General features: G+C 39.9%; 1 protein-coding gene across 1 annotated transcript; it reads left to right on the forward strand.

Moving 5' to 3' along the window:
- The first annotated feature begins 914 nt into the window (after nucleotides 1–914).
- IYD (iodotyrosine deiodinase) lies at nucleotides 915–20,550 on the forward strand. The gene is made up of 5 exons (XM_013178353.3): nucleotides 915–1,286; nucleotides 10,849–11,043; nucleotides 13,045–13,204; nucleotides 15,090–15,246; nucleotides 17,277–20,550. The coding sequence occupies exons 1-5, from the start codon at nucleotides 1,106–1,108 to the stop codon at nucleotides 17,457–17,459; spliced, it is 876 nt and encodes a 291-aa protein (XP_013033807.3). The 5' UTR covers nucleotides 915–1,105; the 3' UTR covers nucleotides 17,460–20,550.
- Nucleotides 20,551–21,237: the final 687 nt, after the last annotated feature.

The following is a 21,237-nucleotide window of genomic DNA, read 5'->3' on the forward strand; positions in this document are numbered from 1 at the left end:
CACACCATCTCCGCAGACTGCTCTCGCTTACCCTGGGTGGGCTTATCCAAAACGCAGATTAACTTGCAGAGGCTTCAGAGCTGGCCCCGTGCAGCAGGAGATAAGGCTTGGCAGGGCTGGTGCTTAGCCGGTGCTGAAACAGCCGCTGGGTGCTAGTCAGTGCCTGCAGCCTGCTCCCCAGCACGCCCCTCAGCACCCACCGGCCTTTTGTCATCCAGCACGGCCCAGGAGCCTCAGGTAAAGGCACCGACTCGGTGCTGCTGTGTTGTTTCAGTTCCCAAGCAGCTGACTGAGGAAAAAATGGGTTAAGTCCTTAGACACTGGCCATTCTTGGATTAGGATTCTATCACCTTTTAACCTTTCCTTTGGTAAAATAGCTGAATGACAGTTTAAAAATTCACCACAGCATAGATTTCCAGCCCTCAGATTATTCCCTGAATTCTTTTCTCTTCCCCCCAAACATCCAGAACAGACAGAGGGTTCTGTGGCTGATCTCCTTCATGCTTCACACGGAGGTAATGCTACTGCTTTACTTATCTGTGGTATTGACCAGTTTATCCAGCCAAGGGTGGCACTGCAAGCTCGCATTCACTTTGTGATATTCTGATTTCCTGGGGTTCACGTGATACAACTAAGTACAGTGAGTTAAACATTGAAGAGATGCCATCAGTTTTTAAAAGTCACATTCCCACTTGGTACTTATTCATACTTGTTGTTAGAAGTAGGATTACTGGGATCACCGTAACTAAAAAAAATAAGGGGGAGAAGTGTTTCTACTCAGTCTGGGAATCCGGAAGATCTTATTTATTTATTTATGTTGTACTTGTCAGCATTTATATGTTTGTACAAGGTCAGTGCCTCTACTTGATGTTTCCAAACAGTTTCTTTCCAGAAAATAGCTAAATCTGGGTCTGCTTAATAGCAGAAGCTCATCGCAGATGAGGCTGTGGGGGCAGTGGCTGGAAAGTAGAAGTGGGATAGGGTTGAGGAGTGAAGCTTGGGTCCACCCCTTCCTGCTTGCTGCCCTTCTGCTCTTCCCATTTCATCCTCTCCTTTTCAGGAGAGGAACCTGAACCTGGAAGGAAGTCTCCATGTTTCTGTAGTCATGGCACTCTTTTCTTCCCTAACCCCAGTCTTTATAGCCATTATATGTGTTTTGATTGGGGTAATACTGAAGAAGTCTGATGGAGAGAAGGAAAAACGTGAGACTAAAAGCAAGCCTGTATCTCGCCCATGGGTAGATGAAGATTTAAAAGATGGCACTGACCACCCTGTAGAGGAAGAAGGTAAGAAAAATCTTATCCAGCTGAGCAATTCTGTTGTTTGAATTTGTCTGCTGATATGAACAGAAGTGCAAGCCTCTAGACTTCTCCACTGTGATGGAAATGCATAGAGCTGTGCTGCTGCTGCGCCCTGAGCGTGTCAGCTGGGTGGAAGGAGGCTGCCCTGGTGTTGTCTCCCTCTTGGTTTAAATCTCTGTTTCCTCCAGAGTCTGCAGGTCAGAGTGCAAGATTAAAATGCATTTCCAAAGTCCACTGTCTGCCCTGTACCCAGTGGATCTCAGACCTGTGAGGAATTATGTGGGGAATGTAGGAAAATAAGGGGATTGCTGCTAAAGTCCCCCCAGCCTCTTTCCAGGCTTCATTAGGGTGAGGTAAGGAAGGATTTGAGCAGAAAGTTTCTGCCTGCAGGCTGACTTTGTAGACATCCCCATTCCACTTTACCTGCTAGAGCTACATGGCACAGTACCTGTTTGATCTCAGCACCCCCAGAAAATATGGAAATGTGTTTGTTACAGTTTGTTACAGTATTACAAAAGTCTTCGATTTGTGACTTCTGTGAGTGTCCACAAGAGCTTTAGCTGGATTAGCACTGGGATCATTCTGGAGGTATGCCGAGTCAAATATTTTAGAATAAAATGTAGTGATTGTGGTAATCTCTGATCACTCAACTGCATATTTGAAACAGTATATTGAATGCCTTTTTTGCAGTAGTGGTTTCTGATGCTCAGCTTGGACAAAAGCATGAGCATTAGATATAGCATTCCTTCTTTTTGCTTCCTGACTATCCTACATGAGTTCCCTTCATTTATTCCTATAAAATCTTTAAACTTGCAGTTAACACAACTGTTTTACTGGTTTTAAAGACTTTTTTTTTTTTGACACATTCTCCAAGTTATTTTCTTGGAATCTTGAATCTTGTGGTTTCTGTCATACACCAATTTCTGAGAACCATTAGTTCTCTCTATTTCTTAATGTTCAGTATAGTTTGAGTTACTGTTGTGTATCAGTTTCCAGAAATAGTTGATAATTGGAACCTTTTAAACCATGTTATTTCCCAAATATACAACTTTTGCTTAAAAGTTTGTTCATGTGTTTTACCCTCCTTTATACGATGCAAAAGAGTTTCTATTAAAAAAATCCCATATTTCCTTTGTCTAATTGTTTACTAGTTCAGTTAAATTGTTGCAAATTAAACTTCCTGTGGGTAGTTCAAGTGAAAAAATCTATGAATTATCATTGTGACATCTCTGACTACAGTCATTTAGATCCTTTAAATAAGCAAACCTATTAGCACTTAACAAGGAGCCTCAGTGCCGCAGCTCCACATATAAAATGTTATTCTTTTATGACTTATTTTCCCCCTATCTTTTATTCAGGTGCTAAATTCAAAGCTGTACTAGTTTAAAATTGCTTACAAAAATTGACAGGTAGATACACATCTATGCTCTTGTTAAAAGGAGATTTTGTTTAAATAAAACCTCTCTCAATGTACCTTATAATTCAACAGTAAATTAGGCTTTCTTGCTATGTTGCTTTTAACAAGAAATAATCATCTTTCCCTTAATGCTATTTGATTCAAAGCCAACATCTTTGCAAAACAGACATGTCCTTTATCTCCAGATAAAATAAAGTAATTGTACCATGCTTGGGGAAATTTTTCTTCAGCAGGAAAAAGCCCAGCCTAAGTGAGGAGAGCATATGGCCACCTTGGAAGGGATTTGTTACTCTGCTACTGCTATAATAAAAGATCAAACCATATTCACCTTGTTGTCAGTGTTAAAACTTTCACTGACTACAGTAGATGCCAAAATGTAAACATGGAATGTAAACAGTTTTTCTTAACAGTACAGAATATTTTACCCGTCTTACAAATTCTACTAGTTTACGAATGTATCTTTATTAAAAAACTCATTTCTACTTGAATGTCTCAAGTGGGCTTGTGCTTTAAGACAAAGTTCCTCTGAAGAGAATTTGATTTAAAAATTGAGTTAGAGGAGATGAAGCATTTTTAAGTCCTTGTCTAAGACTAGGGTTGCTTTGGGTAAACAAGCTGAATTTTGAACAGCCCCCTAGTAGGAAAATGCAGCCAAAGACCAAGTCTTTTGATGCTTGGCTGTGACCAAAGGGCACTTTGCCAAGGGAATGAAGAAGTCCGACCCTGCACAGCCCTCTTACAGTGCTGGAACACTCACTGCAAGGGGCGAGTTGTGCTCTTCAGGTCTGTAAGAAAGGCACTGAGCTTGCTCGAGCGTCATCAGCCTTGTGAACCTCCCTTCAAGTGGCACCAGCAGGGGATGTTTTCCCTGAGAGGGGCATACCTTTGAGAAATAAAGCGTTAGGTGTAATTAGCTGATCTGCTTGGTCAGGCTCAGTAGAGCCTCTTAATGGAAGAAGGGGTAGGACCAAGTGCTCCCAAGTCTGTCTCTGTTACGCTTTCAGCAGCTGAAGAGAAGGATGTTTGTCGGAGCAGAAACCCAGGTCTTTGGTTAAGTGGCAAGCATTCAATCAGTCTATTTGTTTAATGCCTTAGCTGGCAGTACTTCAGATTTGTTTGCATACCCATCTGTCCTGTATCTTTTTCCTTAATTTATGAGATCCAGAACTAGAGACTGTTGTGCTGCAGATTGGTAGGAATGGTCTGTATCCGTGGCCATGTCTTATAGCAGGCCTTGTCTGATTACCAGTTAGACACATCTCAAAAACATGTTCCTTCAGCCTTGTCTTGAAGCGTGAATCACAGGGGGTCTCTCTTAGTGGTGGGCATCTGGTCCCAAAGTGGTGGTACCTGGTCTCCCACTGCTTCAGGTTTATACAGTTAGATCTAGATTGTTGCAAAGAGGAGTTCTGGCAGATTATTCAGGCCAGGGAGCTTAGTGTACATTCGTTCTGAAATCACATCCTTCCCTAGTTAATTACTACAATACACCCGGCTCAAATCAGGAACAAACATAAGTTAGTTTCTGGGTCATATATTCAGATCAATACAATTGATGGATAAGGTAAATACAGACCCAGTTTACAGTGGTGTGGAGGATCAGAATGAATTTTATTTACACCCTTATTACTCTGGGGGTCAGTTGCAGAGATTATCAGCAAAGGCATTTTATTGCTGTGTATTTAATTGTGGGGACTTCACTTGGTGATGTTCATAGGGAGTATAAAACAATGTTCAAAGGCCTAAATATTCCATCTCTTCTTGGAGTTCAGTGCTTGTTGCTTATGGTACTTTTTACAATAGGCCTCTCCCGCTTAGAAGTATTTTTCCTCTTCTCAAGTTCAAAGGTTCCCTATATATTTTAATAATGATAATACTGACACGAATGAGACAGTATCAATTTATTTTTCAAATTTAATTACAGTTCATATTTTGTGTCATTTAAGAACACAAGACTTACATGGACATCGTGCATCACTGTGTTTATTTCCTTGCTGCTGCACACACCTCTGGTCTTTGCCATTAGCTGACTGAACTCGAAAACTGACCCCATTTCAATACCTTGCTGTAAGGCAATTCCAGAACTTCATGCCATGGGTTAAAAATCCTCTCCTGCCTGCCTGCCTAAGCTTATTTAATAGTAGTCTATACCCATTTTTTCTTGTTCCATCCTCTTTTAGTAGTTCCAATGCTACATTTCCAGACCTGGAGTATAACCCTCCTGTGGTTTAGAGACAGAAATCAGATTCATCCTCAGCTTTCCATTTACTGGTTAAAACAGCCATTCTATTCCTCTGAAAATCTTAAGAAACCTTTGCAACTATATTACAGCTTCAAGTCCTCTTCACAATATTTTGTTCCTGACTTCTTTCTTCCAAAGTCTGTCTTTCCCACTTGACACTTCTTTTGGTTAAGATCCCTGACTAAATCTTGGGGTTTTGAGGGTCAGCATACTAACAACTATTTATATCCCACAAGTAAGGCACTCCATCTCCTTTAGCTTCCCATTAGTGACACGTTTAGTTCAGGATTGGATTAATTACTGGAATTCCTGTAGTGGCATATTATGTAGCAGTCTGCCATCAATCAAGCAAAAAATCACACTGTCAGTTGCCCAGCACTTTAGGTCCAAAAATCCACAGCCTTTCTTTGTATGCATTTAATTACGTTCCTATACGTCATATCTTTACACTGGAAAAGAGGATAGGAAGAAGAATTCTAAATTTAGGAAGCAATTCCTTAGAGAAGTAACTGAAAGAACTGGTTTGGAAAGCAAACACTTCAGTCTAGACTGAGGTTACTAGTCAGCTTTCTCGAGGATTGGTCTTAAGACCAATCGTTAATATTATCTTGTATCCTTTCATAAAACCAAGGATGTACAAGTGAAATTTCTTAATGACATAGAATACAAGGAGCCAATAACACAGAGAACTATCAGAGTGAGTAAAACAAGTGGCCAACAGAAATAAGGTAAGATGTCATTGTACTCAATGTGAGCTTACATTATTTGGAACTCATAGTAAGAATTTTTGTTATAAACAGGGAAAATTTATTACATGATTTGTAGGCTGTTTATAAGTTTCCATGTGAAATGCTGGGAACAACACAAACATCATCCTAAAATCTATCCAGAGTGGAATTTCTGGTAGAGAAATAGCACTTCTACTATGAGATTTCACTTAGGATATCTAAGCCAAAATCATTTCAGATTTGCTCAAAAAGCAGGAAGCCTGATGACTATTGTAGATGCACAACAGAACTGAATTGATGGGAATTTTGATAATGTGGTTAACAAGATAATAGACTGACTAGCAGGATGTCTGTTGTCCATCAAACGATAGAATACACAGAGATGTAAACAAGACATTTGTAGTATCATATAACGTGACCATACAGACAGAAATATGTCCAAACATAGATATTAAAGATACAAAGAGCATGCACTAAGCAGATGGTGCTGATAATGATTTTAGCTTAGCATATGGATAAGATTAACTGCTAAGAATGAATGGTAGACACATGGTAGAAAAGAATAAATAATAGATAAATTTATTAAAAAGAATATTTCCAGGAGAGCTTTGATTTTGTACATCAGTTCTCTCATTTCTAGGTTCTTCTCCTGCCTCATCCAGTATTCCCATTTTGAGTGCATGCAGATTTTTTTTTTTTTGCTTACAAAACTTGAGTTTAGATAAGATGCTTCTCATATTTTAATTCTCACTAGTCACCTCACCTTTGCCCCAAGTTCAAGATTTTTGAAAATATATTCATTTTTTTGCCGCACTAATATTATGCTGAACCATCTTAGCCACACAGCAGCTGCTTTTCTTCTCTTCTGCTTACAAGGAAAAAAATCCATGCAAACAAACCTCATAAAATTTAACTCAGCTTGACCGTAGGTAATACTTCAAATTTTATACTTTCTAACTTACAAAGTTTTACTTTCTGTGCTAACTAATAATTTTCTTCCATTCCTAGTTGCCTATAGATATTTTATTTGATACTTTTATTCAACCATTTACATGTAAGATGAATTTTATATCTCTGATTTAGAGAAATGCCAAATCTCCCTGATTTCTGATCTCCAAGTTCTTCAATCTGAGTTCTCCAACTCATTTTTATTTAATTCCCCATTTTCCCCAAGTTAGAGACTTACTTTTCCTTAACTTGCCATTTAGTCAATTAAATTGAATGAACTGATAATCTCAGTGTAGAGATTTTTAAAAAACATTTTCTTAGAATGTCATCCCCTCTCACTGAAACCAAAGCTAAGATGGTCACCGCATCATGAAAAGAACAGGTTATTTGATAAAGGTATTCAGTGGTTCAGCTGGGAAGACTGGTTTCTAGTATTGTCATAGTATTTCCTCTTCAGTTTGTACCTAGCAAGCTGTGCTTCCACCATATACTTCATAACAATGACACAGTTGAGGCAACTCTCTCTTAAAGATGTGGTCTGATTCAAATATGACTTGTTTTAGCCATGCTACTTTTGTATTTCTTTGCAATCTACCACGACATGAATTATTCCCTAATTTTATTAATTCATTTCCTGAACATGTCAAAGCAGGTACTGCTATTGTTGCTGCACCCTGATTTTTCCCTCCATGTCATGTCTTTTTTTAAGTGAGAAACCTGAACAAAATTTTTCTGCTAAATCCCAGTTCTAGAGTGTTCTGTCCATTCTATAAAACCGATGGAGAGAAGATAGAGAAGCTTAAAAACGTAGTCCTTAGAACTTATACTGCAATTGATTACTCTAAAATATCCAGGGCTTCAAGGGAGCTGGACTCAACAATCCTTGCTGTTCATCCTTCTGTGTTTCAACATTTATGTACGTATTGATGGCTTATCATCTACCTGATGTTCCTCTCCTTGTGTTTCAAAATCAGATAGATTACATAAATTTCCTCCAGCCTTTGCTCCCATTTGACAAACCTCTTTTGTAAAGGTTTCAGTAGTTTGTGGACCAGTCCCACTATCTATGACTCAGAATGATTTCTGATGGTTTTGCAATAATAGTAGAAAAAGAGGTGACCAAGCAGGACATGGATTAGTTTAGGAGCCAAGGTTAGCCTCCTCCATCAGTGGCTGAATAAAAAGGTACAAAGCATTGAAAGTAGTTCCTGCTTTCTGAACTTTGATAAAACCTCATTAGAAGAAAGCAAACAGTGAGAGCACATAAGAACTCTTGGGTCCTGGAATTAAGTTTTTATTTGACTATTTCTAAGTTATTCTAGAATAGAATAGAAATAGTCTATTTCTATTTCCCAGGGCACTCAACTTTGTAAGCTTGAGAAATGGGTAGGGATGATCACTACAGCATGCTGATATGAACACAAGTAGTGTAGTTTGACCTGAAATTTTCACCAGGACAGTATTGCGATACCTACTTCAGTATAGTTTTCTGGTCAGATTCTGCCTTCTGATACACATGTACAACCTCAGCTGATTTAAGGGATTTTTTTGTTTTGTTTTCATAAAAATCTTTTTACCTATGTAGAAAATCCTCTTACATACGTGCCCATAGATAAAATTAAGACATGTTTCAGTCAGTGTTATTGTTAAATCTTAGTTTGGCAACGAGTATCTTGATTGTAGTAGAACAACCACTATACATAAGACGAATTTGGAGAGACCAGCTGCAGGATGCAAACCATCTTCCAGGCCCATAGGACCTTCAAGAAAAGCCTTCAGGAGAATTCATGCACTCAGAGCATGTTTTTCTGTCCTGTCTGTATCAATGGGCCTGAGAAAGAGCGTTCTGTCTGTGTAACCTTCCCCCTCTGGGTCACTTTTACAACACATGATTCAAGTCCACGTATATACAGCTTAAGACTACAAAGCAATTATGCATTGGCTAATACACATGGTGGACAGGTAGGGCTAATGAGTTACTACACTGAACAATGATACATTTATCATTCCTAATGAGACACCTTCTGAATTTCTCTACTGGCAAGACAGTCCTCAGACAAGTCAGAATGGGTTGCTGATTTGCTATCCAGCAGCTCCTTGTTTTTTCCCTTAGGGTTTAATACATTTTGGTTTCATCAATTCTTCTCTCAAATCCTTCATCTGTCAGCGATCACTGTCTTAGCTTATGTCTGTGGAAGGTTTTTTACTTTTACATTTCACTTTTTAGTCCTGCTGGTGCAGGGGGAGTGGGGCCAACCTGTCCTAACATACCTGTATTTACCAGCTTTCTGACATGGTGCCCACCTTTTTCTTTGAGAAGCATGTGTTAAGGAATATGAAAAACAATTTATTTGGGCTAGAGAAAGGATTTTTGGATGCACCTGTGTGTTCAAATATGGATAAAACATTTAGATCAGATTCAAGGGAATCTCCTTATTGTCTTCACTTCTTTGGTTCACATCTGATTCCCTGTTGTAATAAGCAAACTGGACTACTTCAGAATAAAAGTAAACCACAGATGTGCTCCCCCAAAGCACTTGGAGTGCTCCAGCTACTGATGGATGTTCAATTCATTAGAACAGCTTAGGCCTCCCGCAGAATAACAGCTCTAAAACATGTACAGCGTTGAACACCGGGTCCTTGGCAGAAGCTCTTTCTCTTGACATACCCACTTGTGTTGCATCACACTACTTGCTAGTGTAAACATAGCCTCTGTAATCCAGTGGTATTACCTTCACTGATTGTGGAGGAGGGACAGCAAAAAAGAGGGCGTGAAAGTTTCTGAAAGAGAAGGTGAAGAGAACCCTAGCAAAGAGCAAGTTCTAGGAGTTAATTGCTATTGAATAATGAATAATTTACTGGACTAAGTGTAAAACTCAAAGGGAATGCTAGGAAGAGCCATTTTCTTCCTTCTTTTCAGTTTGAATGTGCAAGATTCCCACAAAAATAATTTTTACATCTGGTCTCTGCTTCCCATTATCCCAGAGCCAGGTTCTTGCAGACTTGACTTAATGCAGGCATGAAATGCTAAAAGGAACAAACTTTCTGGGTAACTTCTTTGTATGTAAAATGAAATTTATGTTGTTCGGGGTCCAGAATCACTCTTTAGATTCAACATATGAAACTGGGTATATTGCAGCCTCTCACACATGCTAAGCCACTTTTGTTAGTATTTCACTGCTGATTATAAGGTGGACAAAAAGATCAGCCTGGTCTCTAAGGCAACTGCATACTACTAAAACACAGAAGTAATTGCTGTTTGAATTTGCACTGCAGATTGCTGTGATTTTGGAATAACAGCCTAATTGCAACCGAAAAAGAACTGGAATACTTTTTCCTGACTCAGCCCTTTGTAGCAGATTGCTCAATACTATTGACTAGCAGAAATGCAAAATTTAAATGGCTTTAACTTCCATGTCATAGTTGCAAAAAATGTTATCCTTGCTGATTCTAGGAATGCAGGGGAGAAATAAGAAATTTCAGAGACAACAGAAGATTCATTTTATGGTATAAGAAAGCCAAAGGGACAGCTTTCAGTGAAATGAGGAACCATTTTGAGTTCTTAAATTAAAGACAAGAAACACGATATCCTGCATTTGATATGTTGTTATCCTAAGTATAGATGCCATTTCCCCTTATGCTGAAAGTATTGTGAAACCAAAGAACTTAACCACAAAGTCACATTTGCACAGAGCCTAGATTGTAATGCTTCTGCTATGAAACATAAATATAGGAAGAAGCTGACATTCAGCTCTTCAGAGGAAATTTTACACATCTCAGTAGTTAGGCCCTCTCAACTTCAGTAATTTGACTGGTATTTTTTCTTACTAGACTGCATGGGGATGCACATACATGTTCACATTTGCTTACTGAGAAAAGTACCTTTTCACTACTGTTTCAGCTTGTACCCTACTTTTATAGGCACACCTGCAGACAGAAGTACAAAAGGCTGTAACTTCTTCCTAGATAGCACTTGGCTACAGCCAGCCAGGACCCTCCTGCCTCTTGGTATTTAAACAATGTGTTTGTTCAGTAGCTGGAGCTTGGGATCAATGAGTTGTGTCAACTGGAACCTCAGACTTTGGCTTTCCAGTAGCGTAGAAATGCAGTGTATGCCAATGCAGGCCAAAGTGCATTACAGTGGAGAATGCCAAAGATATAAACAGCTTTCTCCAACAAAAAAAATCCCTAACCAATTTTATTTTCTTGCAGAGGTTGATGAAGAGTGGCAAGGACTTGATGAAAATGTTGCCCATGTCCCCTTCTTTGCGGACCGCTACTCTGAGGCTGAAATGATTAAAAGGTCACAGGCCTTTTATGAACTTCTCAATAAGAGGAGGTCTGTCAGGTTTCTCAGTGATGAGCCGGTCCCCAGGGAGGTTATCGATAATGTCATCAGAACAGCAGGTGGGTACTGAGCAGTTCAAGGTCTGAAAGAAAAAGGCTTCAACATAGCTGCTCAACTGCTTAAAAGTGATATGGAAAAACCAAGGGAATTGGCGCTTGGATTATGGTCTTCCTAGACTCATCTGGAGCCACAATAAGTAAGCACCCATTGATTGTTTGAAAATTACTCAGCTTGAACAACTGTATGTTGGGGACTAGTTTGGAGCATTTCCAATTCTTTTGTATTTTCAGTGCACCCAAAATGTAAAGAGAACATTTCAACAGCATGAAACAAAATCTTTTGTTTTAAGCTTTAGAAGATCTTTTTAAAACTAAAATTTAAATACAGTTCAGTGAAACATCTTTCAAATATAAACACTGAAGTCCTTTCTCTCAGAAGTGTCAAATCATGTGTACTTCACGTACTTTAAAATTTCATTCATCATGATATTGTCACGTGTTTGTTGTCGCTGTTTTTCCCCAGACGAATTGTCCCAGCTATGTGAAGCATTTTGGATGACATAAATGGTTAAGGATTATTATAGGAAAAAGGTTTTGGTCTGAGAACAAAACAACTTTTCCAGTCCTTTCAGCATCAGTGCCAGGCCCCTATTATATGACCGGAGTGTTATGCTGAGGATCCTGATTGAGGTTGCTTAAGGATCAGATATGAATTTTCATTTTTTTTGAGAACTTGTATTTCAAATCATTACTGTAATGTCCTCACCTAATCTCATTTCTGCTTTAATAACATTGACTTCAGCCAGTATTGGATTCGACCCTCATTATTTCTCTTATTCTGTGAACCAGTCACTGTTAGTATAGCGAAATATTCACAGGCTGCCTTACAGGAAAATTCAATAGCCTCTAGTAGGATTAATAATAAAGAGATTCTTAGCATTTGAGGTGCATTATTTTCCCTTTAAAAACTGTAAGCAGCTTTGTTACAGCACTGTAATGAGTCTCCATCTTCCTCTAATTAGCTGGGAGTCATTAAAACACTGAACATGTTTTGGCAAATGCAGCAAAGTGAACAAGCCTGGAGTGCAGACGAAGTACTTTGTAACCCTGAAAGCTTTGGGCTGTGCAGAGGAAAAGAAAAAAAAAAAGCAAAAGAGAAATGTCATCAGTTCTTATCCAAAACAGAAGAGAGATGAGGTTCTTGATACAAACACATTTTAATATAAGAGATAGGTAGTTCAAGCTGCTTATTCAGTGCTTCTCAGGCTGAAATCAGTGCTTACATAAGCAAATATAATATGTATTCAAGACCTTCACATATTTTTAGAATGTTTATGAGGGTCTAGAGAGACCTGAACAATGTCCTTAGCCTATTTCTCTGTGAGCTAGTACAGATAACTGTGTTCTTCAGCTTCTGGCTTTCGTGTGTTAGGCAGTTAAAATATTCTCTGATAGTGTTGGTGTGTAATGATCAGGGCTGAATGAGCAAGTGCAGATTTAATATGTGCACACCTACGTGCACCAGCTGTCTTTGGGACGACAAATGCAGACCTGTGTGCTATATGGCAGATGTCCGCATTGTGCAGTTCCTCATCGTTGTCAGCCAACAACAGATTCCTGCGGATGGTTCGTTAGCCGTGTTTCCCTGAAAGCCATTAGCTTTGCCCTTCAGCTAAAATCATTTCTCAGAGTTGATGGCATATTCAGACGATGTGTTGCTTTGGGTATAATATTTGCATTAACATTACTGCATCGTCAAATTGCCTCATCATAAAGAACCACAAAGGAATTTTTACAAATCCCTAATGTTTCCTTCCTGTAAGATGGCTACCTGAAAGGACTAATCTGTCATTGATTGGGACTTCACATTCTTTGAGAAACAAATGTGTAGCCTGCCTGCCAAAACTTATCTCAGTCCTTTATTTCCCCAGCTCATCAGCTTGCTTTCCCATTGCTTTGATGGCCAGTCTGAAAGCCCACAAAGAAGAGCTGATATCTTTCACCGCACACCCTCACTCATCACCGTGCCAAGTGTTTTTTCATCATTGTTCTTGTACCAAGGTACTTCACCCAGTGGAGCGCACACTGAGCCCTGGACCTTTGTGGTGGTGCAGGATCCAGATGTAAAACATAAGATTCGGGAGATAGTAGAAGAAGAAGAAGAAATAAACTACAAAAAGAGGATGGGAGACAAATGGGTTAATGACCTGAAGAGACTAAGGTATGAAAAAATCAAGTGGCTAAGGGGTTTGAAATTGTGTTTTGGTCTAGAAAAGACTGTATTGAGAGGTTTTGATCATGCTTGTCTTTTTGAATTTCTTCCACATATTTTCAGGAAGAGAAAAACCTCTGAAAACATTCAGCTCAGTTTAAAAAGAATCTTATTTTAAAAATCTTCTTTCAAGTCTGTGCTCCTTAAACTCTCCCCAGTTTTCTGGTGCTGCTTAGGAGGGCAGCTGTAAATATTTCCCACTTCCTGATTACAGAAAAAGAAGGAAGATGAGATCAGAGACTGTCCCAGCTGGTGAGTTGCCAGGGTCCCTATATTGTGGTCCTTTCGCTAATTCACATCTGGGAAGAAGAAACTCCTGTCTGAGGAAAGTTGGAGCTCCCACCCAGAAGGAGCTAACATTTTTTTTACTGTCTTTGTCTTAATTCTGGCTACCTTGCTCTACGGGTCAGGTGAAATGCAGCACCTGACAGATACACACAGATTACAAAACATAACAAAACAAAAAAAACCAAAACTCACACCACCTGTGTGCTTCAATTTTACCAGAGAAAGAATGAAATATGTGATTCAATATTCACCTCGCCTATCCATGTTGTATGGATTTGTCTTGATTCTCAAGATGGTGGGAATCTTACTGAAAGCACTACAGTCTAGGAAACTGAAGTGATGAAAGAGGCGCGTTTTGATTTCTCCTCGTATCCTTTTCTTCCTCTTTCCCTCCCACTTTTAAGATATTTCTAAGACTTATGATTGCAAAGAAAAACGTAAAAATATTAGTAAAGTCTTGGTGTTTGATCTGTAAAATTGCCTCCAGTAAAAAGTGATTACATATTCTCCATTTTGAGACTTTTCCAAGCATTTGGAACCATCTTTTTTTTTTTTTTTTTTTAATATATATATAGCCTTTATTTCCAGAACTTTTGTCCTATTTCTTTCCTGTTGTTTGTCAAACAATGAAACTCCCAAAGTTATTAAGAGTTTTGCAGCTGACTGTGGTAGCCCCAAGGCTAGATCCTATGCAAGTGTTGAATTATGCAGTATTTAATTTTTTGAAATGCCCTGCAAAGACTGCCTGACTTGCTTAGCTAAACACATTTGGAAGACATCTAGTAAGTCTTGGCTTGTCATATAAAGCATATGCACAACCTTTATAGAGTTAATTTACCCTATTTGTTTCATAATGTTATTATTTTTCAGGTGGTTTTGTGCTATGTAAACATATGCTATGCAAACTACTAAAATAAATTATTTTTTGTATTTTGAGTGAGAGCAGTACAAAAGAAACCTTTTTTTAAATTTAAATCTGACATCATTATTGTATATATTCTCACAGTAGAAAATTGGGAACAAAATAAATTCTAACAGGGCTGAAATATCCAAAAATAGAATAGCAATTTTTGCTGTGAGAACATATTCAGGTTTAGACATTAGACCAAGTAGTTTTGATATTTTCTGCCAGTAGTTTTCCCTGCAGTTACAAAAAAAAAAAAAAATGGCACTGATGGTAACAGGTAGAGCTGCAGGTTTGCAAAATTTCAGGAATTAAATCATCTCAAGGACAAATGCTCATGACGCCAGTTCAGAGATAAGAGGTCAAGACCTACCTCCTACTTTTATGCAATTCTACTCTTCAGAGGGAGCACATCAATTCCTCAGCGGAATGTGTTAAACCTCAGAACTCTATTCAAGCTTTTTGCAGAAATGTTTCTATTTAAGCTGATAATACTTAATCCCCATACAGAATATGTTTTAAATTTTAGCCTACTGCTATAATTGTCATGTAACTTTACTGCAACATTGCAAACAGTAAATGTGACTTACAGTAAAGTGAAAGGGTTGCAAAATAAATGTCTTTAACATTTTTCTTTTGCAGAACAAATTGGATCAAAGAGTACTTGGACACTGCTCCCTATCTGATCCTCATTTTCAAGCAGGTATATGGGAGGCTTCCAAATGGCAAAAAGAAGACCCACTACTACAATGAAATCAGTGTTTCTATTGCCTGTGGCATCTTGCTTGCTGCTCTGCAGGTACGTTGACAGCACTGGCACGCTGGGCTGGGAGTCAGTATACTGGTCTGGATTACGTACCAAAACTACTCTGCCCAAATGAGGAGGAAACCCATTTTAGATTTTAACATTATGAGTTCTTTGGATTGCTCCAATTCCTGGCAGTGTCTTAATTTTGAGGTTAAAAGTTATTCTGCATAGGTCCACGTCTGTGGTGACTCCTATCCTCAGTACTGCTTCTCAAGAGGAAAAATGTGATGCAGCTTACTTCCAGAGTTGTCACTGTTCTCCTGCCACAGTGTCAGTAGCTGCAGTTTGTGCTTTATGTTAGCAGGGACAGCAAGGGTCTGCAGGTTACCAAAGCATGGCTGTACAGTGCTGCACTAACACCATCTTTTCAGTAACCCCTAAAAAATGGCTTGAGTCCAAATCATTGTAGTTCGCAATACTGGAAAAATATCAGGGACATATTTTACAGAACAGGCTGTACTATTTCAATCAGGCTTTTGGAGGCATTTCTGAAAATGAACTGATTTCTAAAGCTCAGCATGCTTGATACCAACCAATTGGATTTTCTCAGTGGTTTCTCAGTGTTCCTCTCTGCTCAATGTATCTGATGCACTCACACAAGTGCTTAACTAGTGAAGTTATTCTGATTGTTAGCCTGGCCTGTCAGCAGGGTAACAGCAAGCTGCCACCTCTTTTATTAGGCCAATTCCCTACCAGGAACTGCCATTTCTCCTGCATTCTGTTCTGAGTGACATTTCCCTGCCTGCACTGCTGTTCCTTAGGAAGTTCTTCAGGATGGGAAATCTGAGAGGTAGGCAATGCAGATGCACATCCCTGGGGTACGGCTGTTCTGCAGCTGCACAGGGGACTTGAGAGCTGAGAGCAAAGAGGATGCACAAGGAATAGGGCAGAACCAGCACTGTGTCACTAGTACCTTAATCAGAAGCAGCAGGAGAGACAAGGCCCCATTTTCCCCTCAGCCGGCCCACCATCAGGTGAGACTTCTGAGGCTCCCTACCAACTGTTAGGCTCCTTAGTGCTGTCTCTTTCCCAGCTCTTAGAAGTTAATTGACAACATTAAAGGATACAGTGCCATGGACTCATAACGTTCAGCACCACCACTACCAGCTCTTCTCTTCAGAAGATCATAGATGTTAACATGAGAGGCACATTGCCTGAATAAATCTCCCTGGCTGCTTTTTATATCTCGAAGACTCCCCAGATGCTTTCATTACATACAGGAAGAGACTGAAATCCACAGGCACAACGCTCAGGAAGCACCTCAGCTGCACGGTCGTATTTTGGATAGTGTCAGCTCTTTCCTTTTTGTCAGATCATTTAGCTTTTAGCTTTTACCTAAGAGCATTTAGTGTGTTTTTTTCGTTTGTTGTGTGTGTGTGTGTGTGAGAGAGAGAGAGAGAGAGAGAGAGAGATTTTGTATGAAGGGAAGGAATGATGCATAGACTTATTCTGGGGTTCTGATATAAGCCAGGACATTGGCCACGGTGAGAGATATCAACAGGCTCCTGGACGAATTCTGAGGCACGACCTGTGCTCCCTATTCCTGTGAGGTACTACACTTGAGCAGGAACAAATGTTCACAAAGAGATCTTCCTGCCAACTATATGAGGGCAAGAACCAAAACATCTCTCTGTGTGAGCCAGATGATCCCCATGGGATGACACTCCGGTGATATCCCCACAACTGCTTCCCAGCTTCTTGTAGCCACGGGCCCACCGTCATGCTGCACGCTCCAGGCAGGCTCCCGCTGTACAACACACAGATATGTCAGACAGAACAGGGCTATTTCCATTAGCCCATGCTATTGCTGCAGTGGAGAAATGCTGTACGCAAAACAGGCATCTTTCGTGGTACTATTGAGGCAATTAGTAAATCAGTTGTTCTAAAGCCTGCAGAAGAGCGTAATGAAACCAGTATTTCTGGGCTAGGCGATAAGAGAAATGTGCAGAGGTCTCACAGGAGTAATGGATGCAGACAGCCTCCCTCACAGCCTCATTCCCTTCCTGTCGGTCTCACTGCAGAACGCAGGCCTCTACACCGTGACCACCACTCCCCTCAACTGCGGCCCCCACCTCCGGGCGCTGCTCCGGCGCCCAGCGAACGAGAAGCTGCTCTTGCTGCTCCCCGTGGGCTATCCGAAGAGAGATGCCACCGTGCCTGTGCTGACCCGAAAGCCACTGGAAGACATCATGGTGGTCGTGTGAGCCCAGTGCCACGAAGAACGAGCACACCCTATTGCCAGATAGTAAGCAGCAGCCCGCTGACCTGGTTGCTGCTTTTCCTGTGTATCGATGCCCAGCTTTCATGCTCGTATGTCACTGCTGCTCTGGCTGTTTAGACCTGCATGTCTTTTAGTGCTAATAATCAGGGTGACTGCTTCTACTAATAGCAGCAAGCAGTCAAGCACCGTGTACTTGACGGGTGCTTTATTATCTGTGAACCTAGCCAGTTCTTCCAGTGGATACATACAGTAGCATTTAAATGACCTTCATCACTTGATTTTTCTTATGGATCGTAGGGACAAATCTTTCCTTGAACTGGAATGTGTCTTCTCCTTATGTTTTTGTCATTACCATTATACAGCTATTTTTACTTCAGAATTTTAATGGAGGTTGTATTTAAAGGTATAAAGAGGTATAATCAACTCGGTTGTCTTGCTATTGATCAGTGTGTACTATTTGAATGTTACTTCCACTTTACTGTGTTAGGTTTTGTGTAGGAGGAAGATATTTTTCCCATATACAGTAGTGTTTTCCCTACTTGATTGAGTTTAAAAGCCTTGTCTATACCAGACAGCAGTTTCTTAAACTACTGCTAGTACAAGCGCCTTCAGCTGTGTGAGATCTAGCATGAACAAGGCATCCAAATGATTTCCTTGTTGCCATTTATTTATACCTGTGGCAGGCACAGTTAGATCCCAGGGCAGCTCTCAGCCATGCCCTCTGTATTTGCTGCTTCCACTGGGAGAGGCCGAGAACCCTCTGATTATCCTTTTTGTATCTGAAACGAGACCCATGTAACACTCTGAAATTTAAACTGCTTTACAGACTCTAATGCATGAGGGGTGCTCCATGTCATATTATATCAGGCATATTTTTGTCTATTTTAAGGTCATTTCTCACAAAAACAACGCTCCTTACTAAAAGCCTTGTCCGTGGGCAAGGTTTGAACTGGCGCCGCTCAGAGTTACTGCACTGGAGGAATTTGTGTTGCTGATGCCTGTGTTGGCAGAGCCCTCTCGTGGGCTCCAGGCTTCTGCTGGCTATGTCTGTGTAGCCAGTTCTGTACCTACAACCCTCTTTTGTGAACAGCGTGGGATAAAAACGCTGGAAGAGAGTAGTCCTTTCCTGAAGCTGTTACACACGTTCACTCCCTGTTACACATACCTGCAGGCAAATCCAGCTAGATTAGCTTCATCCTTCCTTATGGATTGCTCCAGTTAACTCACTTCACTTTATCTGAAATCAGTTCATATTTAACGTGATCTGTCGTCAGCTAAGCAAGTAGAGGTGATATTTTGCAGAAGTACCTTTTTTTTGTGTGTGTGTGTGTGTGGTGTCAATGTCTCTGTCACCCAATGAGAAAAAAAAAAACTCTCTTTGGCAGATCATTTTGCTGGCAAGCATTGATATGCGTTCATCCATTTTAACAGTGCCATTTCCTCATTCTCTTCCATGTTCTCGATAGCATAATAATGGCAGGAACATTTTCTGATGCAGACCTAGCCTGAAATGAGCTTTTATAACTACAGTAAAATCAAAGAGAAGTTGTGTATCTACAGATTTGCTGCACTTCAGCCTAAATTCAATTGATTTCAACAAAACTAGAATCTGAAATGAGTCCTGTAGAAGAAGGCCTCACTGGGCTTAAAAGCTCATCAAGGACACAGCAGCAGCACCAGTGAGAGAGCAGTGACCTGAACAGATAGTTGTAAGTGAAGGCTGATTGACTGCAGATCCCCAGGTATCAGGAGCACAACTTGCAGTTGGTATAAAAGTTTCCTTCTGTACAGACATTGCTCTGCCAAGCTCAGGCCCCATCATAAAGCAGTTTACATCTGCCGTAAGTATATATCAGCTTTTTTTTTTTTCTTCTTTTTTTTTTTTTTTTTATAGTTCAGTGCACCTATTGGTAGTGGACTGCTTCTGGCTGGCCTCAATCTGCAAAATAAACTGTTTATTCCACAACAGCACTCAGAGATGCTTTATCAAATGAATTCAGTTTAAAGCAGCATGAGTTTGTGTATCTAAGTCTATTTCTTACATATATAATGCTATTTTAGTATGGCTTTTTAATTAAGAAATGAAGAATCAAACCATATTAAAATACACCCCAAATTGCCACCATAACAAATATTGATATATACCAATATATCTATTTATTAATGGTGTTTTTCTTTTTCCCCATGTGTTGATTCTAGAAACTAATATACACATAGTAGCTGAAAAAAACAAACTCACACATCTATTGCATATGAAAGATTCTTGCCAGCAAAGCATTTCTGGTATCACAATATACATGTATAAAATATGCATTTTTTCATAATACCTATTCAAATGCAAATATCCCAGTAGCATTACAACTGCTGATGATACTGCAAAGTCTCTTCCAAATTATGTTAGTGCTGCTGTTGTGACAAGCCTCCTTGGAACTACCAATATTCTCTAATAAGTGTGCTGTCTTTAGTTAAAACACAAATGAAATAAGAAGAAATTTTGCCTTTCCATGCAGAATGTTATTAAATAAAATTAAGGTTATCATTTAAATTGTTTTACACTTAACTAAGAATTTTTTCATTTGTTTGGATGAGCAAAAAAAGCAATTTTTTTTTTTTCCAGGAAGAGAACAATCTGGGAGGAATCAGTTGAGATTTAATTTTTACATTCCTCCCCTTGTTAAGTTTTAAACCCAGATTAAAAGATACGAGAGGATTAGCAAAACAGGATGGAATTTTAGCATCTATTCTCACAATATTCTCTGGACTTGGTATACGTGCCTCTTTTAGAAAATGATGTGAACAGAACTCAGATGAGAACAGAGCCCTTTAGAAAACTTAGCTCAAAATACTGGTTTTATAGAATCACAGAATAACTGAAGTTGGAAGGGACTTCTGGAGTTCATCCTATCCAAACCTCTGCTCAAAGCAGGCCTACGCTCAAGGTCTTGTTCAGTCAAATCCTGAACATCTCTAAGGATGGAGAGTCCACGGCCTCTTTGGGCAACCTGTAAGTATTTGTTTACTTCCATGGTTAAAAATAAATAAATTAATAATAATAAAAAAGTCCTACTATCTAATGGGTATTTGCTATATTTCAGCTTGTGTCCATTGCCACTTGGTCTATTGCTGAGCACTTGCAGGAGAAGTCTGGCTTTGGCTTCTCTGCGTCTTCCAGTAAGGCAGCAATCAGACAGCAATCAGGTCTCCTCTGAGCCTTGTCTTCTCTAGACAACAAACACAGCCCTGGCCAGCTTGGTGGGCTTGCTCTAGCATGTCACTATCTTTCTTGTTCTGAACAGGCTAAAATTGGACACAGTACGCCAGATTTGGTGTCAAAAGTGCCAAGTAGAGAAGAAGGATCATTTCCCTGGATCTGCATGCTCTGCTTTTACTAACGCAGCCCAGGATGTGGTTGACCTTTGCTGCAAGGGCACACTGCTGACACACTCAGCTCGTTGTCCACCATGTACCCTGGGGTTCTTTTCTGAAGAGCTGCTCCACAGACAGCTGGCCCAGCCTGTACTGTGACACCGGGCTCTTCTATCCCAGATGCAGGATGTGTATTTACTGTTGATGAAATCCATGGGGATCCTATCAGCCTATTTTTGCAGAGTGTTCAGCTCCTTCTGAATAGCATCCCTGCTCTCCCAAACCTGCGAAGGGTGCGCTCTGCCCTGTCATCTTTTGCCCTTGCTTTTCTTCAGGTTATGGTAACCCTACCCAAAAAAGAGCTTACAAGCTGAGTAAGCAGCATTTTGTTGGGG

Source organism: Anser cygnoides, chromosome 3 (genome assembly GCF_040182565.1).
Source record: "Anser cygnoides isolate HZ-2024a breed goose chromosome 3, Taihu_goose_T2T_genome, whole genome shotgun sequence".
NCBI classification, from domain to species: Eukaryota; Metazoa; Chordata; class Aves; order Anseriformes; family Anatidae; genus Anser; species Anser cygnoides.

What these genes read in the sequence shown, in the direction of transcription:
- IYD (XM_013178353.3), top strand. Translation starts at nt 1,106, where the DNA reads ATGGCACTCTTTTCTTCCCTAACCCCAGTCTTTATAGCCATTATATGT. An exon ending in TAATGTCATCAGAACAGCAG is followed by an intron (nt 11,044 to 13,044) that starts GTGGGTACTGAG and finishes TCTTGTACCAAG; the next exon opens with GTACTTCACCCAGTGGAGCG. An exon ending in TCTTGCTTGCTGCTCTGCAG is followed by an intron (nt 15,247 to 17,276) that starts GTACGTTGACAG and finishes GTCTCACTGCAG; the next exon opens with AACGCAGGCCTCTACACCGT.